This window comes from Strix aluco, chromosome 5, assembly GCF_031877795.1.
Source record: "Strix aluco isolate bStrAlu1 chromosome 5, bStrAlu1.hap1, whole genome shotgun sequence".
NCBI classification, from domain to species: Eukaryota; Metazoa; Chordata; class Aves; order Strigiformes; family Strigidae; genus Strix; species Strix aluco.
The window spans coordinates 16,217,171-16,231,074 of NC_133935.1; the positions used below are offsets into that span (position 1 = coordinate 16,217,171).

Consider the following 13,904-nt stretch of genomic DNA (forward strand, 5'->3'; position numbering starts at 1 on the left):
CCATCCTGGAGAAAGAGCAGTTGGTGTCAGTCCCTCTCCCTCCCTCCTCCCCCCCTTGCTGTCATCCCTCTCCGGGTGCCGGGAGCCGAGGGGCACGAGGAGGGGTGAGGAGATGCTGGGGTGGGGGGAGCTCCCCACAGCCCCTCAGGCGGCAGATTGGTCAGGCACAGGTTCTGAGAGGAGGCACCGAGCTGAACGCCTCCTCCCCTCCCTCCATCTCTCCCCTGCCTGGTATGGCTGATGACAATAAACCTGAAGAGAAAGGCGTGAGGAGGAGAAGGGACGAGCCCTGGGTTTTGTGTAGGGGTGAGGCAAGCGGCTGCAGCGAGGGAGAAACCAGGGGACTTGGGAGCAAGGCACCCCCTTCCCACCAGTGCTCCAGAGATGGCAGGGGGCAGGCAGTGCATCTGCAGAGAGACTTAACTGAGAGGTGCCCACGGCGGGCTGGCCGCATCCTGGCCGTCCACAGCAAGCGTCCCCAGCAGCCAAGCACACAGGCTGCTGTAATGCTTCCCTGCTTGGATGCAGCACGACCCAGTGTCTGTTTCCTTGAGGATTCAGGAAAAACTTGAGGAGTGCTGGTAGGGGGTAGTTGCGACAAAGGTGAAAGGGAGGAGCATTTGCACCCATGGTTCGCTCCCCTGAATTTGGTTTGCAGCGGGGAGGGTGTGCTCAGCCGTATGTGCAGAGCAAGTGTCAGGTGCAGTTACATCCACGCAGTGACAGGAGCATCCCCTGCCCTCCCCGACACAGCCCGATGGTACAGGGGTGCAGTAAGCACTCGAATCCAGCCCTCTGCCTTTGTCATGCTTCCCTCTGTGCTTCCCACTGGCTCCTGCAGCCTGCCCTCCCCCAAAATCAGACCCCTCTCTTGCCTTCCTCCAGCTTGCTGAGGACCTTGGTAGCTCACATTTGCAAGAATTACTCTTTTGCTGATACACTTGAACTGCCTCTTCTGTCAGGTGCAGTATCATAAGCAGGCTGCCCTTGGTTTGGACTTTTTGTTCATTTTAATTTGCTTGGAAGCTATTTTTCAAGAAAAGTTTTTAGGGGACGTCAAATAAAATTTTGAGTGAGGCAGCTCCACTGCTGGCTCAAGAGGGAAAATGGGAATATTTCAGAAATAGGGAATAGGGAATGCAAATGGACAGTACAGGCAGGGCTGCTCTGCTGCTCTGGCACCTTCTTCCGTTTGAATCACAGATTTTATTTAACCATTGGACCAGCTGCCATGAAAACAGATTGTGAATGGCAAGGTAAATCTTGATAAGCACTCTACAGGATGTAATCTTGCAACTTCTTTTTACGCCTTTTTGTCGTGTGGCAGGCCCAAGAATTAAATCTTAAGAAAACTCCTTATGAGAACAGCATATAGATAATCAAAAAGAGAAGCCAAGGAAGGCAGACAGAGAGACAAGCAGAAGATGAGCTAATGAGGCAGACATGCTCAATGGAGGGATGAGCAGGTGGAGGGGAAGGCTCTTATCTCCACAGTGAATGGCAGCACGCGACTCTGGAGAAGTCCAGCTGCAGCCGTGCGGTGGGCACAGCTCGGCTTTGCAGGCAAGGTGCCTGCTGGTGGGAAGTTGTGCACAGCTCTGCGTAGCTCGTCGACATGGTGAAGCAACATCTAACTATGCAAGGTGTGCCGCATTGCTTGTCCTCATGTTTTATTTCATTGCTGGGATGCTACAGTTGCACAGGTTGTTTGCACATTACTAGGAATAAAACTATTAGCCATGGTCTCTCCGAGGACTCTATGGTTGTTGCTGTTCTGCACACCAGGGCCACTCACCATTTCATGGACCTCGGATCTTCCCGCTCATGCAGCATACTCTTTGCCACCAGGGTGAAAAGCTCATTAACAATCAGTTATACTTTGGAACAATCGGAGAGGGGTTTATTCCAGTTTTCTCCCTCTCACCTGAGCTGTAGCATCATCCTTAGCTCGGACTGAATCACTGCTTTCCTCCTTTCTCCCTGGCCTCACCAACAGCCTGAAGGCACCCAGGCAACTATTTGTTACTAGCACCGGGAGAGTGATTGTGACCTGTTTGTCCTCAGCTCCCATGTCTTCCTCAGGTCACCTGAATGTGTGGAAGTTTCTCACAGTTCTTGCCAGGAGCTGCCAATCCACACCGGCTGGTGAGGAGTGGTGCTGCCAGGCAGAAGCATGGAGTAATCCCTCTAGTATGGTTCCCTGTGATGGGTACCATCCAGACAGACAAACCTGGCTGCCAGGCAGAATAACCCCCAGCTTTGCTTTCAATCACCTTTTCAGACTGTGCCATGGTGTGAGAGTGGTGCTCACTGCAGCTCCATGGGGAATAGCTAGAAATGTGTGCTGGACCGCTGGGAAGGAAAGAAAGGGATAGTGCAGAGAAGATGAGTAAGCGCAAGCCCTACAGGGAGGCTAGAACTGCAAAGACTGCGTCTAAAGGACAAGGCTTGCTGACAGATGGTACAGACAGGTTAGACATGGCTGTGAGTGATGTGGAAAGAGGAAGAGAGCTGGGAGACTCTGCTTTCTGTCCCAACCACCAGCCACCAGTGCGAACCCTCACGTATTCTCCTTCCTCATGTTGCAAGCAACTCTGTCCAAGTTCAGTACATACGTCCTGGGCAGAGGCATGAGCCATTGAGCAAGTCTCTGCATGGCAAGGTGTTATGTAGCTATCAACTCCTCTTCAAGTCTCATAAAAACTATATGTCCTGGGTAATGCTCAGTCCCATTGATGTGATCTGCTGTGATAAGGGGAATAACTCTTTCTTGAGATGGTTTTAAAGGATAACTATGAATTTATTTAAAGCTACATACCAAATCAGATGCGTGGGCCTCATCGGACTCAGCAGCAACAGCACCATTTGCCTTCTGTCACAGACTGCCGATTTGTCACTGTGGGCACCAAGCCAAACCATGCCTGCGATAGCCCTGCTGAAGCTGATGAATCTTCACCTGGGCTGGACTCAGCCTCATCCTTCCTCCTTTGTTTCCATACTTTGTCTTGTCTGGTTTGTGTTCTGCAAGGCTTAGGGCAAGGCAGCTCTACAAAATCATTCCTTACCCCCACGTACAGGCAGTCAGATTCAGTCTACAGCAGGGAAAGCTGGATAAGAAATGCGCCTGTGAATGGGATTTTGTAAGATGTACCAGCAGTGGGAATGTGACAAGGACACTGGTATAAAAGGCAGAGCTGATGGTAGGTGCCAGGGTCTCTTGTACCTGCTGCAAGAAAATACACCATTGCATACTCCAGTTTTAATTCATACCCATCTGAATTAGAGCATCAGATCATACTGTTAAGTTAAAAGCACCCACACGGCATGATTCAGATTTAAAGGATCTGTTCCCCCCTTTGAAGCTGCTGCTAATTCAGAGGAAATCTGTAGAAACAGCAACACTTCATCCGCCCGATATTGGTGGTTGTGAAAAAAGACTCAAACTCTCCCTCTCTGTACTTCTTTTTCTCCCTCACTTGCACTTTATATTCTATTTCAAGGTCCTGCTTGAGGCTGTAATTCCTGCAGAGCTCTTGGGTTCAACTAGTTGTCACACAGCCCTGTTGTTCCCCGTCACCATGCTAGGATGCGCATGACTGCGTGGTTATTACGTTTGCTTGTAGGCAACCCACCTGGGGACGGCTAGGTTATTCTGTCGGGGAGATCCTGCACCGTTTCTTCTCCTGTGGCGCTATGCCTTACTTCAGCAATATGATGCTGGGAATAGAAGAGAAATTAAGCCAAGAAATTAGGACGCACTTCATTAAGAAACACACACACTTTTGCTTAGCCCAGCATGCACTAGGCTAGGACTGGGTACCAAAGCACTACTTCTAATCAACACTTTTCTGGCAAGTGACATTCGTATTTTTGTGCTTTTGTAGTGGCTTAGGAGCAATCTAAATTACTGTGGTGTCCCCTTGAGACAGGTGGATTTTCGAATGAATCCCTTCCTCACACTGGCCTACTTTATTTCTGATGGATGCTGTGTGGTGCAGGAGTTGAGGCTGGGGTGATCAGAAACATCTGCTCTGGCCTGGCAAATCTACAAAAGACAAAGATGAAAGGTCATGCGCTCGCTCTCCTGGGGGGGTTTTGTGGGATTTTTTTTTTTGTTGTTAATTTGTTTGTAACTCCGTAGTGTTTAGTGGGAGGGAGGTGTCAGTACCTCAGTACAGTCATTGTCCCCTTTTCCTCTACCTTGTTAAACCTCTGACTCTCACTTGGCAGCCTGACTCAGCGCTGATCCCCCGATACTTACCATTCACACTGGAAGCAGGTTGCAATTGCAATTTCCATCCCATCACTTCAGGCGAATATTTACTCCTCCTTTATTAACTTGTGTTTGTCTTTCTCTCTCTTGCACATTCCTCCTTTCATCCTCCCCCCCTTTTTTTTCCTTTAGCGGTGGGTGTACAAATTAAGCTGGAGTTGCTCCAACACAAGTTTTGGATGGCCACACAACAGGTAGGAGCATCAGCAGTCATGCATAGAGACAATTTAATGCTCTTCATCAGCTAGGTAGATGCTATGTTACATCACATATGATGGCATTTTGCTGAGGGCTTTTGTGAAATTCATATTAGAAGTTTTATGAAGTAGATTAGTTTGAAATCACACATTTCTGTAATCCTTTGACGGCACTAATGCCATGTGAGCCATGAGTCTGTTCTGCAAATGCCATGTTGACAGTGTCAGCATCCTGGCCTGGCATTAGCTCTGCTGCATATGACACATTTAATTGTGGAAATATGTTTGTGCTCATTCAGCCTTTCAGAAACCTCATGGAAATCTGCAATTTTGAGCACATGTAAAAACTATCTACTGCCCTCTCTTACATCTTGATAAAGGTAACAAAATTCTACCAGCTTGCCAAAATAAAAATTATTTGCTCCAGGGATAAGCTTTCAGTGTTATCCTAATTTGGGGCACTCTTGCTGGAAAAAGCAAGAGGAAAAGTCCAGAGTTCGCCATAGTGGCAGGAGCATCCTCGCAGGTGAGAGATCACATAAACCTAACCTGAGCTAAAAAGACTTCTGCAAAGCATGTGAGCACATCCTGAAGCATCAGCAGAGAGCTTTGTTTTTAAAAATCTCCTGAGGGCCATACCCAGGCAGTCCTCACACAAACAAGCCCCCATGGGCATTCAGTGAAACTGGGAAGGCTTATTAAAGAAGCTGAAAGGAGACCTGTGTGCCAAGTGCCTGCATGTTGCAGCCCTGGTAGGTGCTGGTATGAAAAAAGCCTGCGTATGGTTTCCCAGGACGTGACTGCCGTTTGACAGAGGAATGACTAACAGATTTTGTTTTCTCTCTCTCTCTCCCGCTTCACCACATGCTGTGCCGCTCTGGATGTCCACGCTGTGCCTCCCGTCTCCCAGCCCAATGACAGTGATGTAAGTAGACAAAAGCTGGGGACAGGGAGGCATCCCAGCGTGCCTCGCCGCAACTCAGCTTCGTAATTGTGTCGTTTATGTGCCAGTGTATTTTAGGCACTGTCCCTTGTCTGTAGTCACTGGAGACAGTCCAAGCCTGTTGTAGGCTGTGTTTGTCTTCACAGTAATTAAGTGTCTTTGGCAAAGCTGAAAGAGCTCTGGGTCACAGCATTTCAGAGACCTGACCAACAGCAGGAGGAAACTGTGAGGTAGGCTGATCTCTGAGGAGGGAGCTGTGCCATAAGGCAGTAGATGTGGTCTCAGAGCAACTGGGAAGCTCAGGTTCAGCTCTGCTTCCCTCCGCAGGGGCTCCCTGCAAGCTGCCAGTGCCCTCAGATCAGGCTCCTCACCATGCTCCTGCTGCTGCATGGCCAGCCCAGCACTGGGCACTGCTGGAGCTTCTCCAGGTCTGGAAGAGCAGTGGTGGAGAGACTTAGTCCTCACACTGCTGAGGAAGATGGTGTGAGACACGGGCCCTTCTTGTGGGAAACCACTCTGGTTTACCTGGGTTTCTGCTCTGATTTCTGAGCTCTGGGGTCTGTATTGGTTATCCCCCAAGGTGATAATAGTGGTTCATTGTGACCATATTTCTCTGCTGACCAAAGGAAGAAACCCACCAGGGTACAGGGCCTCCTCTGTACATACATCCAGGGAGACAAAACAACCCAATGCTGCTTTGTGGCAAGGCAGGGGTGAGATGATGCTTGCAACTTTGAGTAAAGGGATGTTTTTAAACCATCATCCCTAGACCATCAAAAAAACAGTCAGAGCTGGAGCATGAGCAGGCAGTATCGCAAAGCCCCAGGGCTTGAAACAAACTCAGGCATCTCCAAGCCTCCTCTGAAGTTGAGCGGAAGGATAGAAACGTGGACCTATTGGTTTTGTTCTGCAAAACTCAAGAGGAGAAACAAATTCTAACTGAAAGCAATGATCTTCTTGTGGTTTGAAATGGCAAATTCACTCTTGTTACTGAGAATCATCCAGAAAGGGGGCTGAGGCTTATGTATAAGGGTTTTTCAGAAGGGCAGCTGGCTGAGAGCAGACAGGCTAGTCCACACGTCAGTGTCCTTCTCTGACCGCAGAAAACCTCTGTCAGGAAAGGGACTCTGTGTACAGAAATGGCAACACCATGTCAGCTTTCTTCCCTCCACTACTAGAGAAAATAGCATTAAAAAGTAACACAGGGAGAGAGACACAGGCAGCCACAGCAAACTCAGAACAATTATGAAATCAATAAGCACCTGAAGGGCTTTGTTACTCACCACTTAACCCCTCATGTCTCCACCCGGTTCAGTGTTGTGAAACACATGTCAAGTCCAGTACACAGAAATCCTAAATGAAACAAATGGATGCTGCCTTGGGCTACATGAGCACCATTCACATCCTATTTATCATTAGCTGCCTGGAGAATAAAGAAACAAACAGCAACAACAAAAAATCCCTGCCTGAGTAGAATCATGATCTAAAATACCATGCCATGTGTTTAGTCCAGATACTAGCAGATGCTGAAATGCATGCTAGTTTACCACTGGTGCACAATAACTTTTGCTTTTGCAGCCAGAGAGCTTGATGCTGCCCCCTTTCTTTATAAGTGCCACCTCTGCTCAAAGTGCATAGGTACTGCAGGAAGTGTGTCAGGGAGGCAGGTGCAGGATCAGAGCCCTCAGCAAAGGGGACATTGCTCCGAGAGGTGGGGAGTACGCAGAGCCCCTGAGCGCCCAACTTGGAGGATGGTACCTGTGCATGCCTTAGAGCCCATCTCAGTGGAAAAACCAGCTAAACTGCAGAGCTATGGGATGCTGGAGACCTTTAGCTCAGCAGTCCCAAGGTGGAGACTGTAAGATGAGATCATGCCCATGGTTAATTCCCTGCATTTCCTTTCCAGTGCAGTGCCTTGGATGGTGCCTGTCCGCTAAGCTGTCAGGATGACGTAAGTTGCCCAGATTTATTCTCTGTACCTGTGATGGGTGTGATTGACTACCTGCTCTGTGGAGATCTCTGTCTCCCCCAAAAAATGGTATTGTCTGTCATCTCCTCACAAGAGGTTGCACAGTTGGGGCAGGACCTCTTGCTGTTGAGACAAACCTGCAGTTTAGGTCCTTCCCTCAGCTGTGAGATGTCAGCTGAGCATGGGCAGGGGCATGGGGATTCCAGCCAGTGACTCTCAGGAGAGTCCATCTTCTCTAAGGCTGTCTCACTGGCATCCCAGCTCTTCCAAAGAGAGTGGCTGTCAGCACGACATGCGTGCTGGACAATCCTCTTTGGATTTACATCACTGCTTCAACCTGGGTCTCAGGCATATTTGGGACAGGAGCTCCTCTGCCCTGGAGAGTGGGATCACCAGAGAACTTTCATTCCATATTCATATAGGATTTCCTCGGCATCCTAGTTTTTACCTGTGACACTTAAAGGTTTTCATCTAAACTCTGTGCCTCCATTTCCTGCTCTGCAAAACAAAAATAAGACCAGCACTGATACTCAGTGGTGAGGAGAGGGTTATTTCATGAGTGGTTATAATACCCTGAAATCTGACGATGGAAAGCATTAGATACCCTTTTATTAAAGAGAAGTGCTGTTCAAATATCCTGTCTCTTCCTGCAGAATGCCTTGTCTTCTTAAGTGTGGCTCACAGCCTGCTAGGCCTGCACACAGCCCTGTCAAGAGACAGTCTCTGTCACAGACAGCTCACAAACTAAATATCTCAAAATGGAGGCAGAGGGAAAAGTCAGTTGTGTAAAACCCGTGGTAGCTGAGCCGTAGGGCTAGGCATGGAAATGCCGAGGCTGTTGCCATAAGCACAAGCCCACACCACTCCATCCTGCACACAGTGGTACATACCAGACAACCATGGGAAAAGCTGTCTTTAATGTTGCTTCTCTTTCATCTCTGCAGATTCTGAATTGCTTCCTCATTGATAATAATGGCTTTATACTCATTTCCAAAAGACCTTCAGAGGTAAGAGAGCATAAGAGGAGGAAAATGTGCTTGGCTTGTTCCTAAATAACCCTCCAGAGCTGGTTAAAACAAATGAAGTTCAATTGTGTAATAAGGGTGGCCGCGGTGTAATTAAATTCAGCTGTGCGGTGAGGGGGAAGCCTCCCGGCAGAGTGACAGCACATCGTAGGTGAGGAAGGAGTTTGCAGTGATAAGGAAGGAACTAGTCAAAATATCTTTTTATCAGAAGTGAGGAAATTAGACTCCTTTCCCTCAGCACAGATGCTACTGAAAGATGATCTGAGACAGTCCCAGAAGACAGGCGTGGCCTGACAAGGGAAGGGAAGGGAAGGGAAGGGAAGGGAAGGGAAGGGAAGGGAAGGGAAGGGAAGGGAAGGGAAGGGAAGGGAAGGGAAGGGAAGGGAAGGGAAGGGAAGGGAAGGGAAGGGAAGGGAAGGGAAGGGAAGGGAAGGGAAGGGAGCAGTGCTTTTGAGCACCTCTGAAGTCAGAGCAGGCATTCTTCAGGAAAGGAAACTGAGGGGATGGTAAGAGCAAAATGCCAAAGGCAAAAATGAAGATGAAATCATTTAAGCAAATTGGAAACAGGAGCACACTTAAAGAACTGGGGGATTTACTGAACTTGCAGACATGAAAAGAGTAAGAAAAAAGACTCAGAATAGTAATAAAAATAAAAATTTCTTCCTTTCCTGCTGCTGCCAGCATCTCCATGACCATTTCTAGGGAGCTGAAGGGGCACAGTTGTGATGTGACATCCAGTGCAGCCTGGGAAAAGTTGACACTACCACACACTGCATGGTTTAGCTATACTTTTCTGCTCTCCAGTAAATTCACCACAGAGCTATTTGTTTCAAAATAATGAAAGGCCGTGGATTTGGATGTCGGAAAGTGATGTGTTGGAACAGTCTCATAAAATACAAAGCAATAAGTCAATAGCTAAAGTGGGCTTATAGAAGAAATGGGAAATGAAGCGGTTTTGTTACTGACAGAAGTGTGGAGTTTCATTTAAATTGCCATAGTACTGGAGTTAACAAATACTATATGTGCATTTCCAGAAGGCAGTAGATCTGATCCCAGAAATTACTTTCTTGAAGATGTGAGAAACAGGTTGAAATGGAAATTAAAATTAAAGTAACAAAACACCAAATGGATGTGATTGGGACAAGCAGCACAGCTTCTATAAGGGAAGAAAATCTCTTATGAGCTATAATTCTTTGAAAGTGTAAGTAAATCAGGAGATAAGGGAGAATGGATGACCTACTACATTTCAGTTTTTCTAAAAGCCTTGTACAGAGTCCCTTACAAGAGGCTGTTAAAGAAGTTCTGGTTAAGGTGTGAAGTGTGAAGTAGTGTCATTGATCTCAAAGTAGCTGGGGCAGAAAAGAAAGAAGAGGAATTTTTAGACGGATATTTAGATGGAAAACGTCAGCTATATGAGTCCCATGGTTTCCCATCTGGACTTGTGTTGGTTAGCATATTCAGAATAGGCTGGCAAAAGAAAAAGGTGAGATCGTGAATTCTGCAGGCACTGCACAGTAAGTTCAGAGAGGCCAAGATGAGAACTATTGAGACTCACAAAGCAAAATGAATCAGCAACACAGTGGCACCAGGGGGTGATACAGACAGATATCAAGAGGGGGCATATTGCAAGGAATAACTAACCTCTTTTCTGTCAGCACACTGAATATTCCAGTAAAAGTGCCCCTTCAGTGACGTGGTGTGCCAAAAAAAAAGCAAAGAAAACTTGAAAAATAAAGGAGGAAAATGCTGTAAAGTTGTATTGGCTCCCTGCTCTAGGAGGCCAGGTCTTTTGCATGTTCAGGATGTGCTGGTAGTCTTAGGAAGTGCCGTTTCCTTCTCTGACCCCCATGACATTTTCAAAGGTGCTTTACTGAGGCCTATGGCATGTGTCCATACATAAAGGCAACTACACCCTTTAGCTCCCACCTCTACTGTTTGTTCTCAGCACTGCCCTCCTGGGCTCTGTCTCTGTATTTTTCCTGCATCTTATGGAAAATGGGTTTTTCCAAAAGCTCGTCTCTGAAAGACCTGACTAGCAGAAACATGGCATTATAGTGGATTTGTGTAAATTATAAACATTATCCACATGCCTCCAAGATGAGGCATTTCGGCAGGCACCAGGGCTGTCATTTCCTCCAGCTGTTACCTCCCCTGACCTCGGAGAGTCCACCACTACTTTTCTTCTGATTTCTTTATCTTGTTCCAGTTACAGCTTTTATTTGACAGTGGCATCATGAGTGTCCACACTGTTAAACCCTACAGGGAATTCAAGACAGCAGCAGCATTAAATCAATGCCCTGCATTTCATAGGCTTGCCACCTGGATGTTGCTGTGTGGGACCACTTGCTGCTATGTGGCCTTCCCTGCCCCATCCCACACTCTTCCCTCAGAGCATCCTTTAACATAATGCCAAAAAAACCCCATACCTGGATTTTTGTGGATATTTTGCCTTTCTGGAAAAGTGAGCTAGTTCACTGCCCTCCCTCCCTGCCTCATACCAGACACCAGGACCAGCAAGAGCGGTTCAGCTGCCTGGGTCAGCGTTTCGACTCAGATGCCTGGGTAAGCGTTTCAGCCCAGCAGCGGGGAGAAGGGCAGCCTGCCCACATGCTGCCTGTTCTGCCCCACCAGCTGAGATGGGAGTGAGTTTATTGGATGCCGAAGCAGCAAGGGTGCACAGGCGAGAGCCATGCACCTCACTGAGCTGTGCTGGCTGTGGCGGCTCCAGCACAAGCAGGGCCCCACACACGTCCCCACTTCCCCAAGGAAGGCAGCAGAGGAGCTTTCACATTGAAACCACCAGCTTTCTGGGGCAAAGTGCAAGCTAAGAATAGTGGAGAGGTGCCAAAGTGCCTGTGGCCTTACAGCCCCAGGGTCAGCAGCTGGTGTCAGCCCCCACTCTGGGGGCTCTGAGATGTTTTGCTCCATCTCTGCTCACTCCCCTGGGGCTGTGGTGCTTTACAATGCGCTCAGCCCACTGCCTGCCCAGGGCTGCCTGCTGGCCGCACCTCCTTCCCTGGGTGACCACACTGGAAACCAGAGCAGCTTCATGCAGGAACAGGGTGAGGACAGCTTGCCTCAGGCTCTGCTCCCCTCTGTCCTTGGGATGGGGGATCAGGATGGGGGATCAGCCTAATAACCTCTGCCTGAAGGTGGCAGGAAGTTTACCAGCAGCCAGAAGCCACAGCAGAAGAAGGACTCAGGATTTTAATGAGTGATGAGTTGGAAATTCCCTTCAGGATTACCTGGGGAAGAATGGGTAATCTTAATTCGGGCTAATCTCCCCATCCAGACTCATCACAGAGGGACCAAAGTGTTAATAGCCAGAGCCAGGAGAAGGGGGTGAGTGAGAGAGAGGACTAGTTGATCTAGGGCAGGAGAGGAAGGGAAAGTATCAGGCCTAGACTGTGCTTCAGGGTGGGCTGCTCTGGGCTACAGTGCTATGTTTCTGCTGATGTTTGCAGCAGTGGCCCCACGACCACCCCTGAACTTTTTAGCCACCTTTTGCTGCCAGCCGGAGGCACAGCTGCAGATCACAGGTCTGGAGCTCCCTGCATCCAGATGTCCCCTTGCTCACTAATCGCTCAGTAAACCTCTTTCTGTAGGACTGCTGCCTTCTCCCTGAGGCATCATGCAGGGTATGTCTGCAAGCTCTGCCCAGGTGGGACTCTGGGGACAGGGTCCAGGCTGGCAGCTAAAAGACCAAGATCCCACCAGGGCTGAGCAGAGGCTGTGGGGAAGCAAGGGCAGGCCTTGTTTGAGCCATGCAGTGAGGAGGCCTCTGGCTCACCCAAAGCCTGGCCCATTTGGCAGATCCCATTTTTCTACAGCTTTTGTGTGTACCAAAAATGCAAATTGCTCAATGAACCAGCAAAGCATGAACACATATATGTCTGTGAGCAGTGATGTACCTTTTGAGGCATTTGTGTGCTCCAGGATGCATCTTTTTCCTGTGTGTAGCCTGCATATGCATTTGTGCATTCTCAGCTGCAGGGGGATGTGATACAGCATATGTCATGCAGGATGTCAGAGGCGATGCTTTGTGCTGTGAACCTCTGAAGTAGCAAAGGCCTGTGGAAACCTGTCCAGAGCTGGGAGTTAGGAGAAACACAGCAGAGGGATGTCTGGGAGAGTAGCAGCTAGTCACTGGAGGAAGCAGGTTGTAATGAGAGCTGCTTTGCAAAACGTCGCTTCAGTGAAGGACTGCTTTGGTTTCTGCCAAGTGATGCTTTCCTGTGTTACTACCTGCACAGCTACCTAAAAGAGCACCAAGCTTTGACTGTCTGATTCGGTGTTAAAGGCCAGTTTGCCGATGCTTTTCTGAACACATTCCCTAGGCCTTACTCTCAATTACACTAATAGCTCCTCATAGTTGTACCTATAGGAATGATGGCCTACCTGGAGAAATTCGGCCAGATATCAGCATCTTTGGACAGAGCAGGCCCCTCCCCTTGTCACACCAGCTGCAGCTTGCACTGCGTTAGATCCCACCACTCTGGCTCCTGCTGGCACTGCAGGCTGGATTAAATAGAAGCAGCTGGCCTCCTCACCACCCTAATCAGATTGAAAGAGCGAGGGAGGTAAAAAAAGTTAGCGCTTGCTCAGACACATTTGACTATGTCTGAGATGATTACAGCCTAAATGCTCAAAGGGGAGTTCATGTTATGTATCGATTTATACAGTGAAACACCTTCTGAAGCCTGTTGGGAAGAGACTCATAACCATGTAACACTACCATTAAATGATTACCATATGAATTTAGGTAAATCTGCCTAAGGGTTTTTTTTTTTAGTGGAAATGCCCCACTCAAATAAATGAAGTCATCTGTCATCTGCTAATATGTGCTAAATGACTGCTAGCCTATCAATGGAAAAGTAAAATGTCCCCCCAAACTGCGTGAATGACATATGTGAGCTATTTACTGTGTCAAGACCCATGAGCCAGGAAAATAGATGGAGGACAGCTTGTATCTGCGCTTTTATTATTTATGAGTATTTTATTTACTTGCTTGCAAACAAAGCAGTGGACTTGGCAGATTTGAAGCATTTTTGCAATAGATTTGTCATGGTTTAGTAATCAGGAAAGCCAGAACTGTTGTTTGTTTGAAGAAGTATTTAAAGCAGTGGTTCCCAGAATTGGATTCAGACTGTATTTGAGGTTATTGACTCCAAAACATAAATGGGAGCAGAGGGCCACAAGCTCTGCTTTTAGTCCAGGCATGCAAGTGGGATTTTGGGGTTGTTACTCCCCAAATGCAACTTTTGCTAGAGTGGAGCCTGTGCAACAGCTCTGACTGTGCCAGTGCATAGTGTGTAAGCTAAACGGATGGACTGTTTTGTGTTGTGCTGTTTGGATTACTTGCCTGCTTGGAACTTGCACAGCAGTGAGTTGTAAAATTGCGTTTGCTACCTAAATAAATATGTACAGCACACTTACACATGGTGGGTCAGTTTGCCTAGGGCAGCAGGAGACCAGAGGTTTCCGAAGCCACTGCGGC

The 13,904-nt window shown here is 48.1% G+C and overlaps 1 protein-coding gene across 10 annotated transcripts in view; it reads left to right on the forward strand.

The window, feature by feature from the left end:
* CACNA2D4 (calcium voltage-gated channel auxiliary subunit alpha2delta 4) overlaps nucleotides 1-13,904 on the forward strand; it is a 132,814-nt gene that overhangs the window by 101,071 nt on the left and 17,839 nt on the right. For all 10 annotated transcript variants that reach the window (XM_074826122.1, XM_074826126.1, XM_074826116.1 and 7 more), the window contains 4 exons: nucleotides 4,406-4,467; nucleotides 5,381-5,395; nucleotides 7,320-7,364; nucleotides 8,327-8,389. In XM_074826122.1, coding sequence (XP_074682223.1) covers nucleotides 4,406-4,467; nucleotides 5,381-5,395; nucleotides 7,320-7,364; nucleotides 8,327-8,389 — 185 coding nt within the window. The remainder of the gene's footprint in view (nucleotides 1-4,405; nucleotides 4,468-5,380; nucleotides 5,396-7,319; nucleotides 7,365-8,326; nucleotides 8,390-13,904) is intronic.